Below are 24,515 nucleotides of genomic sequence, written 5' to 3'. Positions count from 1 at the left end.
GTGTAAGTTATTGTGTGTGTGTGTGGATGCCCCATTGCCTTCATGTGTCCTGACAGGGGCAAGAAAAGGGGTGATATGACGTCATTTTGCAGTCTTGGTTTATGGAGGGAATTCAGGAGAGAAAATCACATTAATATATGTACTCAAGTGTCACTCATCGTGCAGGTCCAGGGTTGAAACGTGCTGAGATGAATTGCTGTGTGTTAAGGTCTGAGTCACTCTCAATGTGCAGTAAAAAAAAAAAAACAGCTAGAGCAGCAGTCTGGTACAGAGCTGGTGTGGGCCGGAGAGAGAGAGAGATAGAGGGAGGGAGAGGGAGAAGGACGCAGTGTGGGCGGGTTAAGAAACGCCGAGAGGGAGGGGATGCCAGCGTAACATTCCCACCGTTTTTTTTCTTCCCCTCTCTCTCTCTCTCTCTCTCTCTCCTCCGTAGAGCCGAAAAAACAAGGACATCCATCGGTCTCTTACCAATCTTTCCTCATCTCCTCACCGAGTCTAACGTCAGACTGACATATTATACCCCCTGTCATTTCTCGAGCTGCTGCCTGCGAGAGCACCCGTGTGTCCTCTCTCTCTCTCTACCTGAGGGGGGGGTTTGTTTTCAGCCTGCGGGGGTTTGGATCGCCGAGCCGAGCGGCAGGGGCGTGAGAGGCGGATGCTGCGAGCGTAGAGGCTGGGTACCAACCAGGAGCATCACCGCACTCGCCACGGTAACGTCAAAATCGGCTGTTTTTTTTCTGCTTCAGCTAACCTTCATTTCTGCGACATGTCCTCTCCTTAAGCTCTTCAACATGCCTATAGGCGGCCATGGAGCCCAAGCAATGTGTGTCAATAGCAGCCTGTAATGTAAAAATCGGCTGATTACTGTCGCATAGCATGTTTCTCTGCTCTGGGATGTGTGTGTGTGTGTGTGTGTGAGCCTGACCAACCTGTGCACAGATTGACTCTCCTGTTTTATATACATATATGTCCTCTTTTTGCTATGTTCTTCTACAGTGTGTTTTATGTGTATGTTGGACTGCAGCATTGGAAAAAACGTAGAGTCCTGTTATGTCAGTGAGAGCTGGAAAAAATCGCCCGCCCCAACCCCTCCAAGGACTCGTTTTTCAGTTGTGGCCACTGCCACAAGACAGCAGCTGCATTTTTTTAACACCTAACGAACCACAATTAAAACATGGGGCAAACACCCACACAAACCACATGCAAAAAGCCCATTTTAGTGACACACTCACAACCAGGTACGTGCATGTTCCAGGTATTTCCAGCTTCTGCAACTGCAAGTCAGTCTGATTTTGAGGAGCGCCACAAGGCAGCGTTATGGTGAAACAATTATGGATTATTGGTTTATTAATGCTGATTCAAAGTTCATCATGTAGGGCCTGTCCAGTGCCTCCAGAGGTTACATACATGGCACATGAGTTGACAAAAGAGCAACATAAAAAAAACAACAACCCTCTGTGCACCATTTGATAGGCCTGATCTGTTTCTGTCTCTCTCTCTGTCTTGTACCTGTCTCTTCCAGTTCTGATCAGTTGTTGATGCATGTACTCTATCCCCCCACCCCCACCACACCCTTCCCCACCCCCTTGCCCCCTCTACCTTTTCCTTTCCTTTCCTCCCTCAGATGGACAGAATGAATTTTCTCTCCTTCTTCCTCCTTTGCTTGACTTCGGTTGCCAATGGCAACAAAGGTCAGTTCCTCATCCTTTTGACTGTTATTGTGAAGTGTTGAGATGAAGGTTTAGATTGCCATGGGTGCACAAAGACCTGTCAAGGTGCTTGGGCAGGGCCATGGCTGTTCAGCCCTGAAATGCTCCTGATGACTTTATTGCTATCCCTCATACGTGTAATCACCAATCATAGCGTCAGTTTCCTCATTACGTAAACAGTGCATTTGAGACTACATTCATATTTATACGTGTTGTGTTTCGTGTTCGTGACCCAGTGTGCATGTGCCTGTGCTGTGACTCTGAGAAGATGATAAATCTGTTTCCTCCTCTATAGCAGATTTATCATCCCTGATAACCGTGACTCTGATTCAACATCATTGTTCCAATGATTATCATGCTTAGGGGAAGGCGAATGAAACAGACAGCGTGGAGGGAGAATGTCAGAGAAGGAGGTAGAGGAGAGTGATGCAGGGAAGACGAGGAGATTGAAGGAGAGATGGAGTGTCAGAGAAACACAGAGAGAGAGACGGGGGGGGGAGAGGAAAAGGAGCTGTGACAGGAGAGGACGTGGCCGAAAAGACGCAGGCTGATAAGGAGGGAGGAGGAGGAGGTGGTGGGGAGAGAGGTGGTACGTGAGATCAGGTGACACGAGGGAAAAAGGAAAAAGTCTGATATACCAGAGTGTGTGTATATATATATATGTGTGTGTGTGTGTGAGAGAGCGAGACAGACGACGAGGGGTGGGTGAGTGTTGTGGGGATAGAGTGACAGAGAGAGGAGGAGTGCCAGGAGAGACAGACAGAGATGGAATGGGATGCCTCTCAATCTGTAATCCCGGATGTAATCCACAGGCCTGATGCTCAGATTAATGCTATATAGCAGAGCAGAGGAGGGAGGGAGGGAGGGGGGAGATCAGCCGAGGGGACGGGGGGTGGGAGATAAATGACCAAAAAGGGGACATGGCAGAGGACTGTGGGAATAGAGGAGGAGGAGACGGTGTCAGGCTGGACCTTGAGAGGAGACGATGAATGTCTTTGATTGGGGCTGGGTTTCAAACCAATGTACTGTTTTGGTACAGACCCAAATTTCTGAAAATCTCCGTCAGATTTGACCTCTTTACTTATTCAAATCAGGATTATTTTATTCAGGTTAAGTTCTTGTTGCTGAATTAAAAATGTATTTTGTTAAAGAAAATCAGTGATCAAAGAGGCATTGAAATGTCAGCTAGGGCCAAAACTAACAATAACTGTCGCTACTGCCGATTATTTTCAATTCTCAATTAATCATTTGACGTATAAAAAAGTTGGATAACAGTGAATGATGGGGTTAGAGTCCAGTTAATGTCCTCAAATTGCTTATTTTGTACAACCAACAGTAAAAAACCCCAGATAATTTCCCTTCATTATCATGTAAGAGCAAAGTACTCACAGAAGAGACACAATTATGGTTATTTTTGCTTTAAAAATTTCTATTATTAACAATGACTCAATCATCAACATAGTCGCACATACTTTTTCTGTCAACAATCTTGATCAATCGTCTAATTGTTTTGCCTCTGAAAGTAGCCACACCTCAATGTAAAAAATACCCCATTTGAAGTTATGTATTCATTATTATCAGCAACATTTTACTTAGATAGCAACTTAACACCCTGTTAGCTTCAGCTAGCACTCATTAGGCAGCAGAAAGTCCTCTCTTAGAGTGGTATATTACATAATTCCTTTATTGGATTGTGAAATCTAATAAATATTCCCCTCTGAAATGTGATGAAGTAGAGATATAAAGTAGCACACAATGGAAATGGACTTGTAAAGTACCTCCAAATTGTACTTAAATACAGCCCTTGAGTAGCTGTACAAGAAGCTATCTAAAGCGACGGTATCTAAAAAAGTATTGTTTCTTACTGGTTCTATAATCGTAACATTTCAAATGGCTCTGTCTTTGAAGAGAGATAAGTTTGATCAGATTCAGAACCAGCAGCATTTCGCTCTGTTGACTCTCTTCTCACAGACAAGACAGCAGAATTTGTTCCAGTCAGATTTTCTGGAAAATTCACTGTGTAGACAACAAAGCAATTGCTTAACACAAGTCTTGTGCCTCCGTCTGATTTCAAACTCTGGAGCTTCAGCGTTAAGAGATTGAGGACAACAGAGGGGAGGCGCTCTGGCTTTTGTTTTTGCTCTTTGCTGGAGTGTAAAATCGTCATCCTTCTGCCTCATTAACTTGGCCTTTGATCATTCAACAGAGAACATTCAGCACAGGGATGAATAATTAATTCGCAATTAAAGGTTAAATTCACAGTAAACCTCAGGCATTTGATTTTGACTCGGCTGTTTTTGTAGTGCATTATTGTGCAGCTGCCTGTGGCAGGTCAGTTTGCCTGATTGATATGAGCAATATACCTCTGTGTGTGTGATAAGGTGAAATCTGACTGGCTTTAATTACACTGCCAACCAGGGAGGTATGCAGAGTGGCACTAGACATGAACCAGCGAAGGAGGTCTTTATGGAGAAATGAGGAAAGAGGGGGAATCTGTGAGGGTGCGAATGTGATTAAACTGTTTCTTTGTGGTCACACACACACACACACGCGCATACATTGTGTATTTTTCCACTCATGCGCACTCTCACCATGTCTTCACCCATAATGGAGTGTTAAAAATAGACACGTTGGTTCCTTCTAATTGCTCCATTTAACCCTAAGCCTTTTCGGTCTCTCCTCTTCTCTGTGCCGTTCAGCCAATAAGCACAAGCCATGGATCGAGACAGAGTACCAGGGGATTGTCATGGAGAACGACAACACCGTGCTGCTCAATCCCCCTCTCTTTGCCCTGGACAAAGATGCTCCACTACACTACGCCGGTAACTCCAACAGCACCAAACAGCATGGAAGAATATAGGATGAGAGAGCTGTCAAAAAAAAAATGCTCAAAAATATTTGTACTATTTCCCGAATTTGCTCCGACATTCACAGAACTGGCTACAGTGAAAAATAGGTCAAATCAAGTGCTCGCCCAGCCAAATTGAAAATTATCTCACTAGGCCTTTCTCTGGCTCTAATAGTAAACATGTCACTGATTTTGGAGCTATCAGAGTGCTGGCATTTCCAACCATATTTCCCAATAGGCGGTCTAAATATTAAAGGCAATGTATTCAGTCACAGAGTCCGCTATTTTTAGACCATCATAGTGTAATTCAACCCTTCATCTGAGGAGAAGTCGGCAGCGCTCTGTCTCTGCAGCCCGGTGAAATAAGGTTATTGTATTTGTACTCCTGGAAATAACCATCTTCAGTCAAATTATAATAGATCAACTAGAATTACTCGAGCGTGCCCTGAAATTTACAGGGCCTGTGTCAAGAAGGAAGAGAAAATTAGCTGTTTGAGCAAGAACCTTGCCTACCTTCAACTTATGTCTGCCAGGGAAGATCAGCTGCTACTGTACTGAGGGTTTTATTTTGAGTCTCAGCTGTTGTCTATTTCATTCTACTCATAATGATTGCTTGTTTAAGATAAATTGCCACTTAAAGAAATCCTCCAGATATCTATCTGCACTCTTCTGATGTCCTGAAAAGGATTATATGACCTTATATCTACTTGGATAAATTGGCACAATTAGTTCAATAATTATAGATGCAATGATAAATGTTTATTATTATTATGAAGTGTAATGCACTTTTCAAATAAATATTATAAACTGCTTCACAAAGAAAAACAGGAAAAATATTTTATAGGTCCAGTTTGTAATATTTAGGAGGATCTATTAGCAGAAATTTAATATAATATTAATAGGTATGTTTCCATTAGTGTATAATCACCTAATATAGGAATTGTTGTTTATTCGTTTGCTTAGAATGAGCTGTTTTTATCTACAGCTGCTGTTTCTACAGTAGCCCAGAGCGGACAAATACAAAATAAAAATGCACAAATACAGACGCGAGTGGTGTTCAGTTAGTTGTATTCTGCAACTAGATGCCACTAAATCCCGACACACTGGTCCACAAATGATTGGGACAATAAAAAGACGTGACAGGGCACAGAAAGACTACTTAATACAGTATGGATCTAAAGGAATAACTTGAAAGGCTGTGCCAAAGTTTGTGGGTGCTGACAGGAAATACACAATTTCCTTTAGTTATTGAGTCTAGACAGAGAGTTTTGTGGCAGGATCTAAGGTTGAGTGCAGGTATGTTTGGGCACAAAACTCACAAATGTATGCTGGAGCCAGAGTGCTTTTAAAGTAATGAGTAAAACCTAAAAAAATCAATTCACAAATCAACTGGAAGCCAATACAAAGAGGGTAAATCAGGGATTGTATAATCTTGTTTATTTGTTAAGAGCAACATTTTGTAAGAGCTACAATAATTAATTCAAAGGAAAATAAAAGAATAAATGACTTTCTTCGAGTCAGAGAATGATGAAAATAAACAGATACAGGATATATCAGTAAACTTGGATTCATAGTGTCTATAATTTCACACCGTCTGCCTCCCTTCTCCCAGGTGAAATCTGTGGTTTCAGGGTTCATAATGGCCCCTCGGGTTCAGGTTCAGTCCAGTTCGAGGCGGTGGTTCTGGACCGCTCCACTGGAGAGGGTCTGGTCCGGTCCAAGGAGCCTCTGGACTGTGAGAGCCAGCGGGAGCACAGCTTCACCATCCAGGCCTACGACTGCGGAGAGGGACCTGATGGAGTCAACAGCAAGAAATCCCACAAGTTAGTGAACTCTCCTCCCAGTTCAGCAGATATTTAATGTTTTTAAAAGTAATTACAGTCTCTTTCTGAGGCTCTCTGGCTGTGCACTATAAAGACCATACAGCCATTTTATGCTTCCTGTTGTTACAATGATCCATCTCTCTCTGTTTGTGTTTTTGCTTCCCACTCCTCCTTCCCTCAGGGCCACTGTGCATGTTCGTGTAAACGACGTCAATGAGTTCTCCCCCGTGTTCGTTGAGCGTCGCTACGAGGCTTCAGTCCCAGAAGGGCGTCTGTTTGACCGAATCGTGCGTGTGGAGGCTCTGGACGCCGACTGCTCCCCGCAGTACAGCCAGATTTGCTTCTATGACATCATCACTCCCAATGTGCCCTTCGCTATTGACAACGACGGTGAGATGTGTTTTATCTTGTAGCAGTAAATCAGCGGGTGATGGACTCGCAGACCTATTAATATTTGTCTTCCTCTGCTACAGAAATACAATATCCCCACCAGTCACCATATTATTTTCCTTTTATGCTGCCTGCTCTATCTGCTCTGTGTGGCCTCGGTTGCAAATAGAATCACTAAATTCAATATTCAGTTCAGCATTCAACTCCTAAACACCGGATGTCCTCAATACATGATAAAACACACACACACACACCAGGCGCTGCTGAGATATTGATGTCTACATAGCGACAGAGCGAATTGCAGGTACTTAATTCCTCTCACAGGTGAAACTAAAAGATGTCAAAATAGGTTTTGTGTGGGCGGACTATTGTTCTGTCTCTGCATAAACACTGCAGCAGCTGTTTGGTTTAATACGGCATGCTTTTTTTGCTGTTTCCTGGCTGCTTGTAGATTCCCTAAATTCCTCTTTGTCATTTTTGTATCCATTGACTGACTGGCTGGCTGGTGGTGGGAGATCAATTCAAATGTGACACAGCAGCTGAGGAGGACCCTGTTTTAGTATGACTCTGCAGTATCGTGGTGGACGTCGTGGGTTTTGCGGAGGATGAGCAGCTCCTTTCTTTTTTTTTTGGGTCAGACTGGTACAGCAGCACAGAGACCTTTTGTTCCAACCTTGTTCAGATGCTGTGGGCTTGTCATTGTCTATTTTCTTTTTTCCTTACTTTGTCTTTTCTGTTGCTCCCACTATCTCTTTCATCCCTCTGTCTCTCCTCTCGCCATGTCACAGCATCTTCTGTCTTACCTATTGTTTGACAGCTGGCGTGCTGAGCACTGTCAGCCTATCACTGTTACTCGCTGTTACCTTTTATCTCTTAAAAACAGGAAAAACCCTTCAGTTTTCATTTTGTTCTGCGCAATTTATCCTCCTCTGTTTTTTTTGCTCTTCCTCTTTCTGCTCCTGAATGTAGTGCGCTGAGCGGGATAAGGGCTTTGTTAATGTGCAGTGTTAGACGCTTTATCAATGAGTGTTCATTCGTGCCGGGCTTTCAATTACCAAAGCTTGTTGTTGATGACTAACCCCTTTCTATTTCTGTTTCCCTTTTATTCTTTGTTTCATTATTTCTCATCCTTTCCTTCTTTGTCTCTCTTCGTCTCCTAGGTAACATTAAGAACACAGAGCCGTTGGATTCGAAGCGTCAGCGTGTTCACACCTTCTGGGTGACCGCTTTCGACTGTGGAAAGAACCGCGCTCAGGCTGACGCCCAGGTTGTCATCACGGTCAAGCCGTCCTGCAAACCCGGCTGGATCGGTAAACAATGTCACAGTTCACTCTCTTTCTGTCCTGATTATCTTCCTCGGAGAACTCTCGTGAGGCTTCAGAGATGTGTTTTAGTCGTTTTATCTGCCGCTTTTTTTGGTTGAAAGTATCAGTTTAGTTGGAAAGTGCGTGGGCTGCCGCTCGGATGAATCACATTTGCATGTTTATATCAAGAGCTGAGTTTTAAAGAGGTAGTGCTGACGCTAAATAATATCAAGGGAAGGCAATTAATTAAACTGTGACAATTTATTTATAGAATCATACATACTACTTCTACACTTTCCCTGACATTAGATTCCTCTACAGGAGGAGCAGGCAGAGTTTACTGGCAGACATTCTGGTTTGTGGATTATTATTTTAATTTTAGAAGTGCAGACCAATATCAAAACAATCTCACATTTTAACAGTAGGATAAAAGTGGGAAGTAACTAAGTACAAATACTTTTTACTGTTATCTGTACTTGAGTATTTTTTTTTAAAATTTTTTTAAATCTTTTTACTTTTACCTCCTACGTTTTTACACGGGCTGTGATTGGCATGTCATGTTACCTTTTTTTCAGGATGGACCAAGCGTGTGGAGTACACACCTGGGTCAGGTAGCATCCCCCTGTTCCCCAGCCTGCATCTGGAGACCTGTGAAGAGACTGTGTGGAACATCCAGGCCACCGTAGAGCTCCAGACTGGCCACATTGGGAAGGGCTGCGATAGAGACAGCTACTCTGACAGATCTGTGCGACGACTGTGTGGTGAGTTCTGGTTTACAGATAAAAACGTGAATATTCAGAGGGCAGGATCCTTTTTTTTATTTTTTATTAATATCCTCTCTTTCTTTCCTTCATCAGGTGCTGTCAGGGGTGAGGTAGACCTCCTCCCACCTCCTTCTCCTGCTGCCAACTGGACCTCAGCTCTGCCCACTCTCCCCTCTTCTGATTCATCTCTGGTCTTCTCCTTCAACGGATCCAACCACGTCGCCGTCGTGCCGGATTCTGTCGTCACGGCATTATCGGGCGACCACTTCACCCTACAGCTGTGGATGCGCAGAGGTGGTGCCAACATCCAGCCGTCGACCACTCAGACCAGAGGAAATCGCAAGGAGGAAGAGACCATTGTGTGCAGCACTGTCAGGAACGGTGTGTTATATCATTTAATGATGATTTTCAAAGCATTTAAAAGGATGTGGAAGTATGGAAGTATGTAGAAGGAAGTGTTTTCAAATGTGTGGAGAATGTAGTGTGCTATTTTGGTAAGGGAAACTTCATTCACTCATCAGACAACTAACCCCCCAGAAGGTTAAGCACTCAAATCCCCAGAACTGCAGGGGGAAAGAAAAAAAAGTTAAACTGTTTATAGCTCCAACAACTACTATCAAGGTGCTCTTGAGAGAGACACTTTAAACCCAGCTGCTCCACATGAGCAGCCAAGTGGACAGCAGAAGAACAGTAAAGCACTGTAATTGTGCCAGGCAGAATATTTTGTGTGTTTCATGTGAATACTTTCAACTGGGCTGCAGTTCAAAAAAGCAGCACGTTCAGCAAACCTTCCCTCGGTAAAAACCGCAATAAAATTCACAAGTGAGAAAGATAAAACAAAGATTAAAATCTAAAATAAACACTTTGCACTTTTTTTTATTCCTTCCTGTGATTATTCTCTGAAGAAATTCCTGATAACATTGAGACAGCTTGACAAGACTACACTGACCCACCAATTATTTTCTGTTCCTGTACAGATGACTCCTTCTCCCACTATTCCCTCTCTGTCCACGGCTGCCGCCTCTCTCTCTTCTACTGGCCCGACGTCTCAGCCGCACGGCCCGTCAAGTTCTTATGGAAACTGGAGCAGGTACTGGGGGAACTGCAACTCTTAGCTTTGATGTTCTCACTTGCACTTGTTTCTTTTGTATTTATACCTTGAAATTGAATTAAAATGGAGAGAATGCAACATCTTCCCCGAATACGCAAAACAAAAGAAGAAACTAAGAGCACCAATTGCATCATTATAAGTACTTTTATGTACTTTCAAATGATTATGTGGCAAAAATTCACATGAAAAGAACTGCTACAAGCCCAAAGTTTATCCTGATTAAGGGCTTTTTTCTCATCTCCACGCTTTCTCAAAGTAACTGGCTACTTTAAATGTCTCTATGTAAACAGCCAACTCAGTATAACTCTAACTATAACTATATACTAACTATAATTTATAATAAGAAATAAGTTCCCAGTAAGAAGGACAACAGAAAACAAAATGTGGTACAAGTGGTAAAATATCAGATCTCAGCTGTTCACATTATATATATTTATCATTCAAAACATGCATGTAAAGGTTAACAGTGATGCATGCATGCAGCGGTGCAGAATACATAAAAATACGTAAAATGGTTCCATGCAGCAAAGTGACACACCTGAAGCATGTGTGGTTTAGTGTGGGGGGGCAGAAGGGGGGTTGTTTTGACTGAAGCCACTGGTCCCAGACAGATTGAAGCAGCATGGATTAAAGGATGCTGAGCTGATACAGAGAAGATTTGTCAAATCCCTCTGTCTGAACCACGATATCTTATTACCCTGGTCTTTCTTTCCTGCCCCTCTGTCTTTATAATTCCCTTCATTCTTATTTGTATTCCTTCCGTCGTTGCCCTCTCTGTAGAGAAAGAGCAGACCACTGTGTACAGGAATTTCTTGAGATGGAGGAATGTAACTAAGTACATTTACTTCAGTACAATTACTTGTGTTTTACTTGAATATTTCCATTTTATGATATGATGATTTGATATACTTCACTGCATTTCAGAGGAAATTATTACAGTTTTTACTCCACTAAGTTTATCTGACAGCTACAGTTACATGTTACTTTTCATATTTTACATAAGAATTCAACACACACATATAAAAGAGTTTATCAACTCAAACACATTGTTTAAAATTAAACCAGTGGCTTTTAACCTTTTTGGATGTCTCCTCTTACAAGTGTCAAGTGTCTTGTCACGTTGTCACAGATGACTTCTTAAATCTTAAATAACTGTTCGAGACCCAAAGAGATAAAATCATCCAATAATTCACAAAGAAACATCCATAAAGCGAAACCATTAGTATAACAGAGCTTTATTTTTTCTTCCTTCCTGCTGCATTAATTTTCTCACAACCCCTCAGATTTATCTTGCGATCCTTTGGAATAATCTATAATAATATTTCAGGGTACAGATAATACTTATGTACTTTTGTTGTTTAAGTAGGATTATGAATGCAGGATCTTTACTTGTAGCAGATTATTTTTACATTGCTGTATTGGTACTTTTACAAACTGCTTCATAGAAAAAAAAAAAACATTTATGAGGATATATTGGCAGAAATTGAATATAATATTCATAGGTGTATTTTATTGTCTAATCACTTGACAATAAGAATCGCTGTGTTTTTGTTACCTTAGAATGAGCCGTTTTTATCTACAGAGGGAGTGGGTCCTCGTCTATGGAGGCCGCCATGTTAAACCGCCATGTTTCTACAGTAACCAAGAACAAACAAGCCAAACACTGGCTCCAGATAGGTCCTTTTTGCGTTTCTTGTTCAACACGCTTGGGTGAGGCGAGGGGTTACAATCAGCATCTGTTACATTAAGTAAAAGATCTGAATACTTCTTCCACCTCTGATATCCACAAACCAGTGCATGTTCAGACCTTCACCCCCTTGCAAGATGATCCACCTTTTGTTTCAGCTCACGTTGACTCCATGTTATCTCCGTCCGACAGGTGTGTGACAGCGAGTGGCATCATCTTTCACTCAGTGTCCAGTTCCCGTCAGTCACCCTGTATGTCGATGGTGTGACCTTCGACCCCGCCCTCATCCACGACAACGGAGCCATCCCCAACCCTGCCCCCCGCCAGAGGATGTTCATTGGCGCCTGCTGGGGTATAACGCCGTAATTTATGCTCAGAGAATCCACCACTTACATATTTTATTCCAGTTTAATGATGGATTTTGACAGAAATGAATGCAAGCAGAGAGTGAGCAATCCTGTTTTTCTCTCGCTCTCTCTCTCTATTTTTTGCATAAATGCTATGTGCAGCAATTGTGTAGTTTGCTTCCTCCGTCACTGAAATGTCATTTAAATCACACGGCACCAAAGATAGCGGGCTGCCATTTCTGGCATAAGCACCTGCGACTCGCGAACCCTCATAAGGCATCTTAAGACAATCGGCTGGGACATTTTCCCATTTTCACTTCCTCATTCCACTCAGTTATCATTTGGTTGATGCATTTTGTCTTTGGGGGCTAATAATATAACTGACTTATCAATTATTCAGGGCAGCATAACAACATGAGGCCCAGACAGCTATCAGCCACTTACACCCGAACCGCTGGTTAAATTGGGAAACTCTGGCTGCCAATTAGCAGTGAAACACACACACACACACACACACACACACACACACACACACACACACACACACACACACATTCACCGTCTTACACTCTCAAACACAGTGAAAGTCTCTCTGCTGCCTGCTTGGCAACAGCTGCTGCAAGATAATGAGGAGTTGGTGCATTTTTGAATATCGTCTACAGTTTTCTTGCTTGCAGTTTCTCACTCGTGCCTGCTCGTGTTATTTTTTTATTTTCGTTCTTCCTGTCAGTTTCTGGCGCCTTCAGTCTTCCTCTCACTTTATTTTCATACCTTACTACAGTTAAGTATCTTTCTCTGTGTGCCTTATTGTTTTCTCTTTTTCTATTCCTCTTTGCCCCTTACTTGTTTTCGCTGCAGAGCCCGAAGAGAAGCAAAAGGAGATACTAAACAACACAATCCCAGAGGGTAAAGACTCAGGTGACCTCCCTGTTTTCACAGTGTTGTGCAGTCTGGGTGTGCAGTCTGTTTATTTTGCTGTGTCATTGTTGGTGTATTATTTATGTGCTCATTTGAATATAAATGTGGTGTTCATACTGGACTGTCTTGCGGTCTTTAGTGAAGTATGTAGGTGGTTACCATGGCCTGTTGTCGGGGGTGACGGTGCGCCCCGGGAGCGTGGAGCCTCACAGTGTGGTTGAGTGTCTGTACGCCTGCAGGGAGGGTCTGGACTTCGGAGACCTGGAGACTCTGGGCTCTGGTATGAAGGTAATGCCTCAGAGAACAAAAGACTGCCACGTTATACAGAGAGAGAGGATGTTAAAAGAGTTCCTTTTGAGATCTGTAATGAACCCTGTTCAAAAGTTTGTCTAATTAAAATGTGTTACACTACTCTTCTTCAGTACAACATGCTTTATTCACCAGAGGTCTTCAGCCATGTTGAAAACAATATTACCATTATCTTTCTAGAATAACATTTACTGTGTTGGCTTTTAGGAGATGAATACATTTACAAGGGTAAATAATCAGTCTTTTATTAGATTTACTACATCCCTCATTTCGCAAAAATTCATTTCGTTCTCAAAAAATGTGTTTATTTTTTAGAAATAAGCCACTGAGCTCAGATCTAACACCTCATTTAACCCTCTCTGGCTTTAAGTGCCCAACCTAGAAATCCGAAACCAATCAACACCATGTTAAGAAAAACCTCAGTAAATTAAAATCTAAATTTTAATCATAACAGGAAATGCATCATCACTTGCTGATTAGCTACAAGTTTGTGGTGTTTTTTTGTTTTTGTTTGTTGTTCTATTGCATTATGTTAAGGAGTTTAAACAATAGTCTCACTATTTGTCAAGTCTGAACAGGAGGAATTATTACAGCAACCTGAACAATTGTGGGCCTGTCCTTTAATTGCAAACACAAATTGTGTTTCTAACCTCCTCTAGTGGTGGTTCGGTGTGTTTATACTTTTTACATTTTTGTTTTATGTGATTACTCAGAGTGTGTATTAAAACTCTGTGTAAAAAGGGCCAAAAGGTAATACTATTATTTCTTTGCTATTGAGTTTCCAAAGTAGTTTTTTTATTTCTAAAGGATGGATTTGCAAGAAACTGTGAATTGTCCAATGTTGTCTTGAGCCTCGGTAACATGATGTCTTCTTATGTAAATGGGAGTATGTAAAAAAGTCTCTCCTCTGACCTTGCAGGTTCATGTGAACCCCAGCCAGTCCGTGTTAGTGCTGGAGGGAGACGACATTGAAAGCTTTAACCGTGCAGTGCAGCAGGTCACCTACAGAAACTCTCTACGCTTCGCCACCCCTGGAGTCCGACCCCTCAAACTAACCACCTCACTCAGGTACAAAAACACACTTACATATATGGATAAGGGCTTTTTTACAGTTGTGTGTCAACAACCATGCAGATAAAAATCACTTATAGAAGAGGCAGAGATACTGATACTGACAGTAGAGTGAATGTAATGCAACTGCAGCAAAGAGCATGTCCAAATATTCACAGACCACTTAGGTAACTAACTGTGGTCAAATGTCCTTTGATTGACACAAGAAACTAACTGAATCAACAGAATATGAGGAAGTGAAGTGACACCACAAATATAAATGATCACACTGGAAATCTCTGGACATCGCAAATGATACATAAGGTACAGTTTACAGGGTATCTGAGTCAGTCTGTAGCAGGCTAATCAAGTGTCACTCTCTGGACTCTGCTGCTGCTTACTCCTTTGACATTTAACTCACCAAACATGGACCTTGCCTCAGCTGTGATAAGAACTGGAGTTTCTTAGTGAAGTGATGATTATATACAGAGTATGTCAAAGCAAGAGATAACAAGGAATATCTTATCGCTTAGTTCAAGTTACTTTTGCTTTGACTACAGGTGCAAAATTCAATCTGCCTTGTTTTATAGTAACTGAGGTTGTTGAAGGATTAACAACAAGCAACAGTTTCAGTTGTTCCCCTTTTTACGTCTCGCCCAGTGAAATAAGAAGAGTCATTCCTGTTTGTCCCTCATCATTTTACTCACTTATTTTCTTACTGCCAAGATGGTTTCCTTTCTATATCCTTAATGTTGCCAGACACACTGACAGCACAAGAATCCCTGGTTCAGTGGGCGTCACACTGAATCACCTGACTGTGAAAATAAAAAAGCACACAAATGCTGTTTCCGGGTCAGTGCTCAACCATGCTTAACAACTGTGAACTGGCTCTTTGGCTTTAGCAGTCAATTTTAGTGGATAAATTATTAATTCACCTTGGGAAGTACAGTCCAGTGCATATACTGTGTGGTATATTGTGTATTTATACTTAAACTAGCCGCCTGCCGACAGATCATATCTCATCAACCTCTCAGCCTGTGCAGATATTCTTATTACTGCCTTCTGGGACTGTTGTTTTTGTTGCATGTTTATAAGATTAAACTGATTACCAGGCCACAAGTCGGTGCTGGAGGTTTGTTTTTTTTCTTCTTCCACGGACTGTTCCCAATGATTCAAGGTCACGGACAGATTTTTTTTCCTTGGTTTCTGCTCAAGTGTTCTAGAGTTTTTTTTTTTTTCTCCAGCTTGTTTTATTGCGTGTGTGAAGATTAGACTGATTTTAGGCCAGGAGTTACCCAGATGGCTGAACAGCAGGCCCTTCTGGAGAGGCCGATAGAAGCAGCTGCTCACTCTGATAGTGGAAATGTAACACACACACAGACACAAACACACACACACTTTGCTTAATCCCCCCTTCAAATATGATGCTGAATTATAGTGCAGATAAATAAATATATGTAAGCAGCCTGTCATCAATCTGATTTGCTCTCCCTTTTCTGGCAGGGAAATTAAATTTGCAATGGCAGAACTACTGTGGTTTGACATTCGCTATTTTAAGTGTCACTACGGACTACACAGTCACAGTGAAATTAGGGAACTAGATTGAGAAAACACTGGATTTAGAGCTTTTTGTACTTGTTCATCATGCCAGCTTTTTCAACATCACTCAGCCACAGTGCTGCTAATTTGAGGGCAGAGTCTGCAGCCATGCTAGTGATGCTTGGAGTTAAACGCTAACATCAGCATAGCGATGACGATGATGATGACCATCTTAGTTTAACACGTGGAAAATGTTTGCACGCCAACAATGCTAACATATCATCGGTCTGGTTACTGGTCTTGGGGATTATCACGTGAAAAAGGGTTGTAAAAGCCTTTTTGTGGCTCCAGAGGGAGCTGGGAAAAGTGTGATAAATTGCCTCAAGTGAGTCAGTCTGTGTCAGTCCCAGCTGAACACAACAAATGTGACGAGAAAATTAAAATCCGGGGGTGTTAGAAAGAGTTGAGTTTACCACTCCTCATCTTTGAGAAATTAGTTAGGATGTTTGCTCCTCTGGTTGCCCCGTCAATGGGTTTTTGATTACATGCCTGAAATAAGCTTAATGAGACAACTAACCATAGTGTAGTTTAGCTTTCGCTTTTTACTAATGGTGATTGCATTTACGCTTCAAAGCTCATAAAAGTGGTGTTCATTTGGGGAGATTATCTTGCTGAACAAAACATGTAAGTGTTATAAACTGTTTTCTGTCTAGGGAACGAGGCCACTGTTAATGTTCGGGTTGGCCTACAAAAATACATCATCCTTGCAGCACTCTATAATGTCTGAACCTAATCTCACTGCTATCCACCCGATAGAGAGATATTTCAGTAAACAAAACAATAATGTCAGCCTCGGTGTGGCGCTAGAGGATGGGGATCGGCAGAGTCAGTAGGATTTATTGTCTAGGCATCATGAATGTCCAGTGATTTGCAGAGATATTTTCGTCTGGACCAACCAACAAAGCCACATTGCTATCGTGGCAAAAAGGTTGCTTCAACATACACCGCAGACTGCTGAGTAAACTAACCAATGGCAGCTTTCACATCTCCTTTTATCTATCTTTCTCTTTCTGACAACACACACTTCCTTCCTCCCTGCCAGATGTTTCAACGAGGAGAGCTGCCTGTCCCTCAAGCAGCTGGAAGGATACCTGGTGGTTCTCCAGCCTGACGCCCCTCAGATCTCCCTCTCTGGGGTCGGCCCTCATCTGGCTCGTCCTGCTCCTGAGTTTGAAGGTCCCCGTGGTGTCCCCCTTTTCCCTGAGCTTCGAATTGTCTGTTCCTTGTCCCATGCTGTCAACACGGCTGCACAGGGGATGGAGGGCGGAGGTGAGTCCCAGATTAAGTAACCCCATGCCTTATTTATGGGGAGATTTGAAAGATTTCTCATGTTTGTTTAGCCCATAGTCCTCAGTCACTTGTCTATACATCTGTATATGTAAGTGAGTTGAGACGAGCATTTGTGGTTTGCCTCCTTTGTTTCTCAAATTTATTATGACGATTTAAATGATGTTGTCATCTGTCACCTTTCCACCGCCTCTTAGCTCTGATGTCCGATGCCGTGGCCCACACTTTGGATGGCTGTGAGGTCCAACCGCTAGGGGAGGAGCTAAACCCTGAGAGGGAGGAGCTTCTGGTAGACATGGATGTTGTGCGAGAGAGGGGGCTGGAAATCATCAATACCACCGCTTATATTGCCATCACAGGTACTGTGCATAAAGACACTCATCTTAAAACTGTCATAGAAAATTGTCTTGTTTTTTTTAACTAGGATAGCATAATAATCATTAAAAAATATCCAGACACAAAACATGTCTATAAATCTGAAATTAAAGCACCAGTGTGAAGGATTTAGTGGCATCTAGTGGTAAAGTTGCAGATTGCAACGGTTTGAATACAGCTAATCCTTCCAAGTGTGTAGGAGAAACTACGGTGGCACAACACAAAACGCCCTATCTGGAGCCAGTATTTGGTTTGTCCGTACTGTAGAAACATGGTGGTTCGACATGGTGGCCTCTGTGGAAGAGGACCCGCTCCCTCTGTAGATAAAAAAGGCTAATTTTAAGTTAACGAAAATACAACAGTTTTTATTTTCAGGTGATTAAATACTAAAATACATATCTATGAATTTTATATTTTATTTCTGCCAATAGATCTTCCTAAATGTTACACACTGGAACTTTAAATAGTCTGTTTATTGTCTGTTTGTGATTCTCTATAACCTTAAATAGTTATTATTAGCACATTGTTGGCTGTTTTTTTTTTGTTTTTTTACGAGTTAAACAGTCAAAAATCAGCTAACATGCTTCATCAAGATTGTGTGGGTGTGTTTTTATCAGAAATTATTAACAGACAGCAGCAAACAGCTGTCATCATGTTTTGAATCAAATATTGCTAAATACTGATCGGTGCACAAAATATGTGACATCAACTTGTCCCAACAAGTCCTGCCCAGTTAAAAACAAGAAAAGCACAAAATAACAACACAAAATACAATGTCTCATTTGAAATATTCCAAACTATATAAACTTTGGCAGAAAATGGTATGTTGACTGATATCTCACAGTAAAACACTGAACATTTTTCAGGGCCTTTAAAACTTTTACATTCAGCTCTTCAATATAACAGATTCCCAATGACCTAAAAGTGTAAAGTCATCCATCCCATACAGCCACCCCCAGCTGTCAATAAGTAGCTACAGACTCCTTTTCTCTCCTCCCCCTGTCTGCAGTTATTGACTCCCTGTCTCCTTTTTTTCTCCCGTCCTCTTTTATTTCTTCGCTCCTTCCAGGTGCCGAATCCATCTCTGTGTACGAGGACGTCCTTCGCTCAGTCCGCTACCGACTAGCCAAAGGCTCAGCCCGCTTTGAGAGGCGGTTCCGCCTGTCCTGCTCTGAGATGAATGGCAGATATACGAGCAATGAGTTGACTCTGGAGGTGAGAAGAAACATCGTTCACATAACACCTCGTGGTGTGACATGAAAACAGACATATCCTTTAGATATGAGCATGAAAGGTCAGCCCTGACCTTTGGGAACAGTATATGTGTAAAAGCTAGAAATTGGAGTTTCAAATTTTTAATTAGTTGTTGTGAAAAGAGCCGAGAGAACTGCAGCATGTTGCGAGGCACCAACACAGTTAAGCCACATAGCCAGCGAGGTCATCCTTTCTTCTTCTCTGCTTCTCTCCTCCCGCCTTCAGGTGAACTTCCTCCACTCTCTGGACAGTCTGTACCACCCGTCCCACCTGCTGGCCTCCCAGCAGCAGTTTCTCCATCCATCCCACCACGCTGGAGAGCTGAGTGGACACACCCTGCCCAATCCTCACCGTAACTCAGGTGACATTTCATCAGGTTTTCCTGTCCTGTAGTTTTCTAAATAACAGTTATTATACAGCATCTTAACAATCCCACAATAAAAATCAACAAGAAGATATAAAACAGTCACAATATAAGAGTGATGGATAAGGAGAGCCCTGGTAGCCTTATGGTTGTGGTATGTGACACGTGGTCGCAGCATCCACAGTTTACCAGATGGAGATCTTTGTTGCATGTCTCCCACCTTGTTTCCTGTCCCATGTACTAAGGCTGAGTCCTTACGCAGCAGCCTGAGTTTGACTCCAGCCTGTAGCTCTTTGCTGCGTGTCATCCCATCTCTCTCCCCCTTTTCCTGTCTATATTTAGCTGTCACTATCCATTAAAGGCAGAAAAAGTCCAGGAAATAAAAATAATATAAGAAAAAAGACTCAAGAAAGGACAGTCCTGTGTTTGGGCAGCTTTTTAAAAATGTTCACAGGTCTGAAAGGTTCCCTGTGAAGTTTTAGACCTTTAGTAGTGAATCTGTTCTATAAGTGGGTCCCTGTTTTGTTTATCTCGTGCAAGTGCGCACACAGTCCTACCAACGGTGTCACACACTGATTAAGAGATGACGGTAACAGGCCAAGATATGAGGCAGTAAAGGAGACAACTGCAAGCTAGTAAACACGGATGTAAACATTTCTGGGATTAAAATACTTAAAGGATAGCTTGGCAAATGTTTTATGAGAAAGCAAACTCAACTAAACTTCAAGGATACTACACACAGAGTTTTGGTGAGTAATACTGAATGTAAACATAACTCCACAGGGCCCCTTTAAGTCCAAAGGGAGAATATTTCAAAGTTTGGGAACCGCAGCCTCAAAAGCATAGTCTTCTTTAGCTTTATGCTTTGGGTAGGGAACAACCAACAAACATTAATCAAAAGATCCCAGAGACCTACTGGTGATAAAGGGCTGCGGCAAAACTCCGACATGGGCAGGTGCCTGATTGAACATGCAGAGCCAGTGTAAAGAACAGTGTACACGATGGGGCAACTAATAAAAGTGTGATAGTCTGCCGTACCTCTGGTGTTTAATTTGTGCAATAACTACAGCTACACAGATGATAGGATTATTCAAATTGAATCATGTTGCCCGCAGAGTTGTGCACACTGCAGCAAATGTCAGATTTTAAATTTGCCTTTAAAGAGATAGTTAGGTTGGATAATGTTTGGATAATAGTTTGAGCTTTTTTTCATGCTTTGATATCCACAGTGGGGAACATTTTTCTGCACAGCTTCTAATTAACTCATAGGCATTCAGTAATTGGGTGCGCCTCACTCGTGTTTTTAATGGTTGTTGGACAATAATGGCGCTCTATGGCACAGAGAAGCTACATCAGGCTTAGACATTTGGCTACACAGACAGTACTTGTTAGTAGGCTAATTGTTGGCTTTGTTCTTTTAATGGGATTCGTTAACAATAAGAATAATATAGAATAACACCAAACTTCCTTTATTATTCTTATTTTATTACACATAATCATCACTGTGTTTTTTTTTTTTTTTTTAGTGGTGCCAGGAGCAGCCACAGTCATCATAATGGTGTGTGTGGGTTTCCTGGTTGTCATGGTGATCCTCGGTGTGTTCCGAATTCGCTCCATCCATCGCCGCGGTGAAGGTGCTAGGGGCGGGGCTAAGGAGGGTAGCAGCCAATGGGACGACTCTGCCCTCACCATCATCGTCAACCCTATGGAGGTAAAAACCTGATAAGTTATTGATGTTTTAATGATGTGATGGTAATAAGTGACCACACTTCATCTGCACATCGCTCTCTCCCTCAGTCCTATGAGTCTCGTATGGGCATCTCCGCGGACACAGAGGGAGAGGTGGAAGAGGATGAGGAGGTAGCGGAGTCACCTGACGACGCCAGCGACGACCAGCGAATCATCATCAAGAAGGAGGGGAGAGACGGCAACGCCCGTCGCTACTGAGCCACGTGTCTCCGCACCAGTTCTCATGGAAACCACAAACCGGACCACCAGTCACACACGCCAACACTTTTAATATCAACGACTGCTGACACCACTAGTATAAGGAATGTATGCTTACAAACACTACGCACAACACAGTCACTGTAATACTCTTTGACACTCAACGCCATATGTGACCTATAGCCAACAACGGGCAGTTCTTCTCCACCTAAATGTTCAATGGCACAATGTATACAGTTAATGTAATTTAACCGCCTGAGCAAACCCCACCAAAATTGTATGTGGTGCACCAGTTCTAAATCACAAGTCTAATGTATAGTGTAATACTGGTTGAATGAGACTGCGTTTTGTTTTTTGTTTAAAAAAAAAAAGAAAAAAAGATTGTATTCTATCTTTTGTTATTGAACACAGAATGAAATCTTTACAAAAAGAAAACTGGAAAAAATCCGCAAGACACGCAGGCCTTGAAAAGATCTGTAGGCAAAGACACAAAGCCTTGATCCCGACATGTCTCTGCACTCCCTTATTAGACTGACTCAAGAAGTCTGTGCACAAGCTCCTTCCCTCCCTCTTTGCATCCTCTCTGCACACATTCCTCGACCACCTTTAACCGCAGAGTGAAGACAGTGGAGTCAGACATTAAGGTCACTCTCACACTTTACCCATAAAAAATAAAAATAAAACTACTAAGCTTGCAGGTATTTTTCTTTTGGTAATGTGACTACTTTAGTGCTTCAGCTCTTGACTATATTTTATGTGGGGCTGATGATAAGATGAGAAGATCTGAGGACTATCAACCATACACCTCATCCTTTACACAAGTCGGTACTCGTGCAATACTCTGATGATATAACGTCTCTGTGGTTTCTGGTTCAGATTGGAGTCTTTGCAAAGTTTCAGCTTGTGCCATTAAGTGACAAAGCATCACCATCTACAGTAAACCTGACCTCTGACCCCTTCTCACAGTGACCGCTGGAATGTCTCAAAATGACTCTCACTGCACTGTTCCACTCACTGCACACTGCTCTTACAATAACTGCAAGACGTCACACACAAACACACACACACACACACACACACACACACACACACATTCACACTCCATAATGCTACCCCTGCTGTTTCCAGAATGTCAGCTCAGCTTGGGCAGTTTTGATTGTATTGATTGTAATGAATTTTCTGTACATACGATGATGAATATTATGATATTATTGTTATTACTATTATTATTGCAGCCACTCTTTTTCTGCAATCTCTTTTTTTTAAAATCCATTTGAGTAATCACCTTTACAGCATCAGATAACAGTATAATAATAATAATAATAATAATAGTAGTAGTGATAAGGATGATAATCCCTGGCTTGATGAGTGTCTCTTAATTTGTGTGTAATATTGTTGTAATTTAAGAACTTGTCAATATCTGACTCACAGAAAAAGGAGGGCACATTGTTGTGATACGTCTCACTCATTTTATCTTTCACGCTTCCAGGTAAATTTTTCACATTTCAAAACTAAAATTTTCTTTTTTTCTTCTTTTATATTTCACTCCATCCGATATCTTTGGTTCAATGAATGTACAACTGTGTGCTTCTCCTCACCTTCCCCCTCCCCCCTGCCTCCCCCGCCTCTTCCCTTCACCTCTCCCTCTGTGTCTCTTGCTGTCTGTCTGTGTAGCCTATCAATGTGCAGTGCTAAACCTGTCAGTAAATAAAAGCCTGTCGTTTTTGAGTGTAATGTTAAGAAGGAATAAACATTGCATTGATTAATAACTTATATTATTACTATGTTACTATTGGAACATTACCTGTAATTATTGATACAATGATGACATGGATTATGCTGACTAATTGTTATTGAGAACTGTCAGAAAACATTACAAAATTCATAATAAAAACACTATATGACGTCTCCACGAGAGAGCTTTCTTGTTAGCAGTGTTCTCATTGAAATAAAGCTGTAATATTGTAAAACTATATTTTAAAAGGTGAGGTTATAGATAAAATATAACTTAGAAGAAACGTGTTTTCATATAATTAAGCCTATAACCAGTTTCATAGACAAGTTATACAACATAACACATACAGTGTGGTAATGTAACTGTACACTTACTCACGTTTTTTACTTAAGTATAATATAGGTACTTTACTTAAGTATTAGTTTATACATCTGCTTACATTTAAGTAGGAAATATTGCACTTTTTACTCGACTACATTTATATTTATAAAGCACTATTTTAGATTAAACAGTAGTTAAAACAAACTCCACCTCCACCAGCTTCAACAATAACATGCTGCTTACACACAATGCAACCTTAATGACAATAATCCAATATTACAATATATAATCAGTGATGGAAGTAGTATATAAAGTATTATTACAGTAGTTACTATAAAAATACTCCTTTACAAGTAAAAGTAATACATTCACAAATGTTATAGTATTGGCAACAGTATATACTTAAAGTATCTAAAGTAAAAGGTTATAGGTTCTATACTTGATGCATACGTAGGAAGCATTATAATGTCGGAGCTTTTCAAAGCTTTTTTTATACTATTGGGAGCATTTTCATTTAAACCATCATATTTTATAACGTGTTTATGTAACATTACTAATAATATAAAGCCTATAAGGTAGACGAATTATAAGGTATAATATTAAAAGAAAAATACTAAAGTACCTTAATATTGTAATGAAGTAAAGTACTTGAGTAACTGTATTTAGTATGTTCCACCACCGTACGTATAATAAATATAGAAGTCTGAAAGATGTCTGAAAGTTTTGATTTTACATTAAATCTTTATACATTATTAAGTCAAGTAAATACTAAAGTGATTCATTAATATGCCTGTGAAATAAATCCTGAAATGAATACATGAGGTAATACTTCAATAAATAAACAAATACCTGTTTGTCTGTCTGTCAAATGGGGAATGATCTCACAGAATCAGACCAAAGCAGCGAGACTGAATACATCCTCCGAAACTGATGGAGGCCAGTTTGACAACAGAGAATACAGCAGGCCTAACGAGGTGGTTTTCTTGCCAGGTTTGGCTTCTCACATCACTGGCACCTTGCACTGCCTCAGCTCTCTGTGGTTTACAGAGATTTCTGATGAAATCCACCTCGGTGCTGTATTCCCTGAAGGACAGTGATGTGGAGTGTTTCCTGTCGTCAAACTGGCCTCCTTCAGTCTCAGAGGCTCTGCTCAGTCTTGCTGCTTTGGTCTGATTCTGTGACATTACCACGCCCAATTCATTTGAATATAAGGCCGCATTCAGACTGCAAATAAGTGACCCAAATCTGATTTTTTTTTTTTTTTTTGCTCATATGTGATTCAGATCTGATTTTTTCATATATGGTCCAAATCAGATTCAGGTCTGATTCTTTGCAATGTGACCTCAGCGTAAACAGTCATAATTCATGTGACT

General features: G+C 41.4%; 1 protein-coding gene across 2 annotated transcripts; it reads left to right on the top strand.

The window, feature by feature from the left end:
• The first annotated feature begins 398 nt into the window (after window positions 1-398).
• Window positions 399-22,994, top strand: clstn3 (calsyntenin 3). Of its 2 annotated transcripts, none has more exons than XM_051406021.1 (19): window positions 399-710; window positions 1,625-1,691; window positions 4,409-4,531; window positions 6,170-6,380; window positions 6,562-6,770; window positions 7,931-8,080; window positions 8,650-8,835; window positions 8,932-9,219; window positions 9,816-9,928; window positions 11,829-11,988; window positions 12,842-12,889; window positions 13,041-13,189; window positions 14,130-14,278; window positions 16,902-17,128; window positions 17,344-17,505; window positions 18,591-18,736; window positions 19,001-19,136; window positions 20,666-20,850; window positions 20,937-22,994. In XM_051406021.1, the coding sequence occupies exons 2-19, from the start codon at window positions 1,625-1,627 to the stop codon at window positions 21,084-21,086; spliced, it is 2,859 nt and encodes a 952-aa protein (XP_051261981.1). In that variant the 5' UTR covers window positions 399-710; the 3' UTR covers window positions 21,087-22,994. The 2 variants fall into 2 exon arrangements, with proteins under 2 accessions (XP_051261981.1, XP_051261980.1); XM_051406020.1 differs by having other exon boundaries at window positions 400-710; window positions 12,842-12,901.
• Window positions 22,995-24,515: the final 1,521 nt, after the last annotated feature.

This window comes from Dicentrarchus labrax, unplaced genomic scaffold, assembly GCF_905237075.1.
Source record: "Dicentrarchus labrax unplaced genomic scaffold, dlabrax2021, whole genome shotgun sequence".
NCBI classification, from domain to species: Eukaryota; Metazoa; Chordata; class Actinopteri; family Moronidae; genus Dicentrarchus; species Dicentrarchus labrax.
The sequence above is the reverse complement of the archived record's forward strand: the minus strand, read 5'-3'. Positions and strand labels throughout refer to the sequence as shown.

Bases quoted from the DNA above. Each gene is read 5' to 3' on its own strand.
- clstn3 (XM_051406020.1), top strand. From the start codon at position 1,625: ATGGACAGAATGAATTTTCTCTCCTTCTTCCTCCTTTGCTTGACTTCG. The intron at 8,081-8,649 runs GTAAACAATGTC...CCTTTTTTTCAG, and splicing joins CTGCAAACCCGGCTGGATCG to GATGGACCAAGCGTGTGGAG. The intron at 9,220-9,815 runs GTGTGTTATATC...GTTCCTGTACAG, and splicing joins GTGCAGCACTGTCAGGAACG to ATGACTCCTTCTCCCACTAT.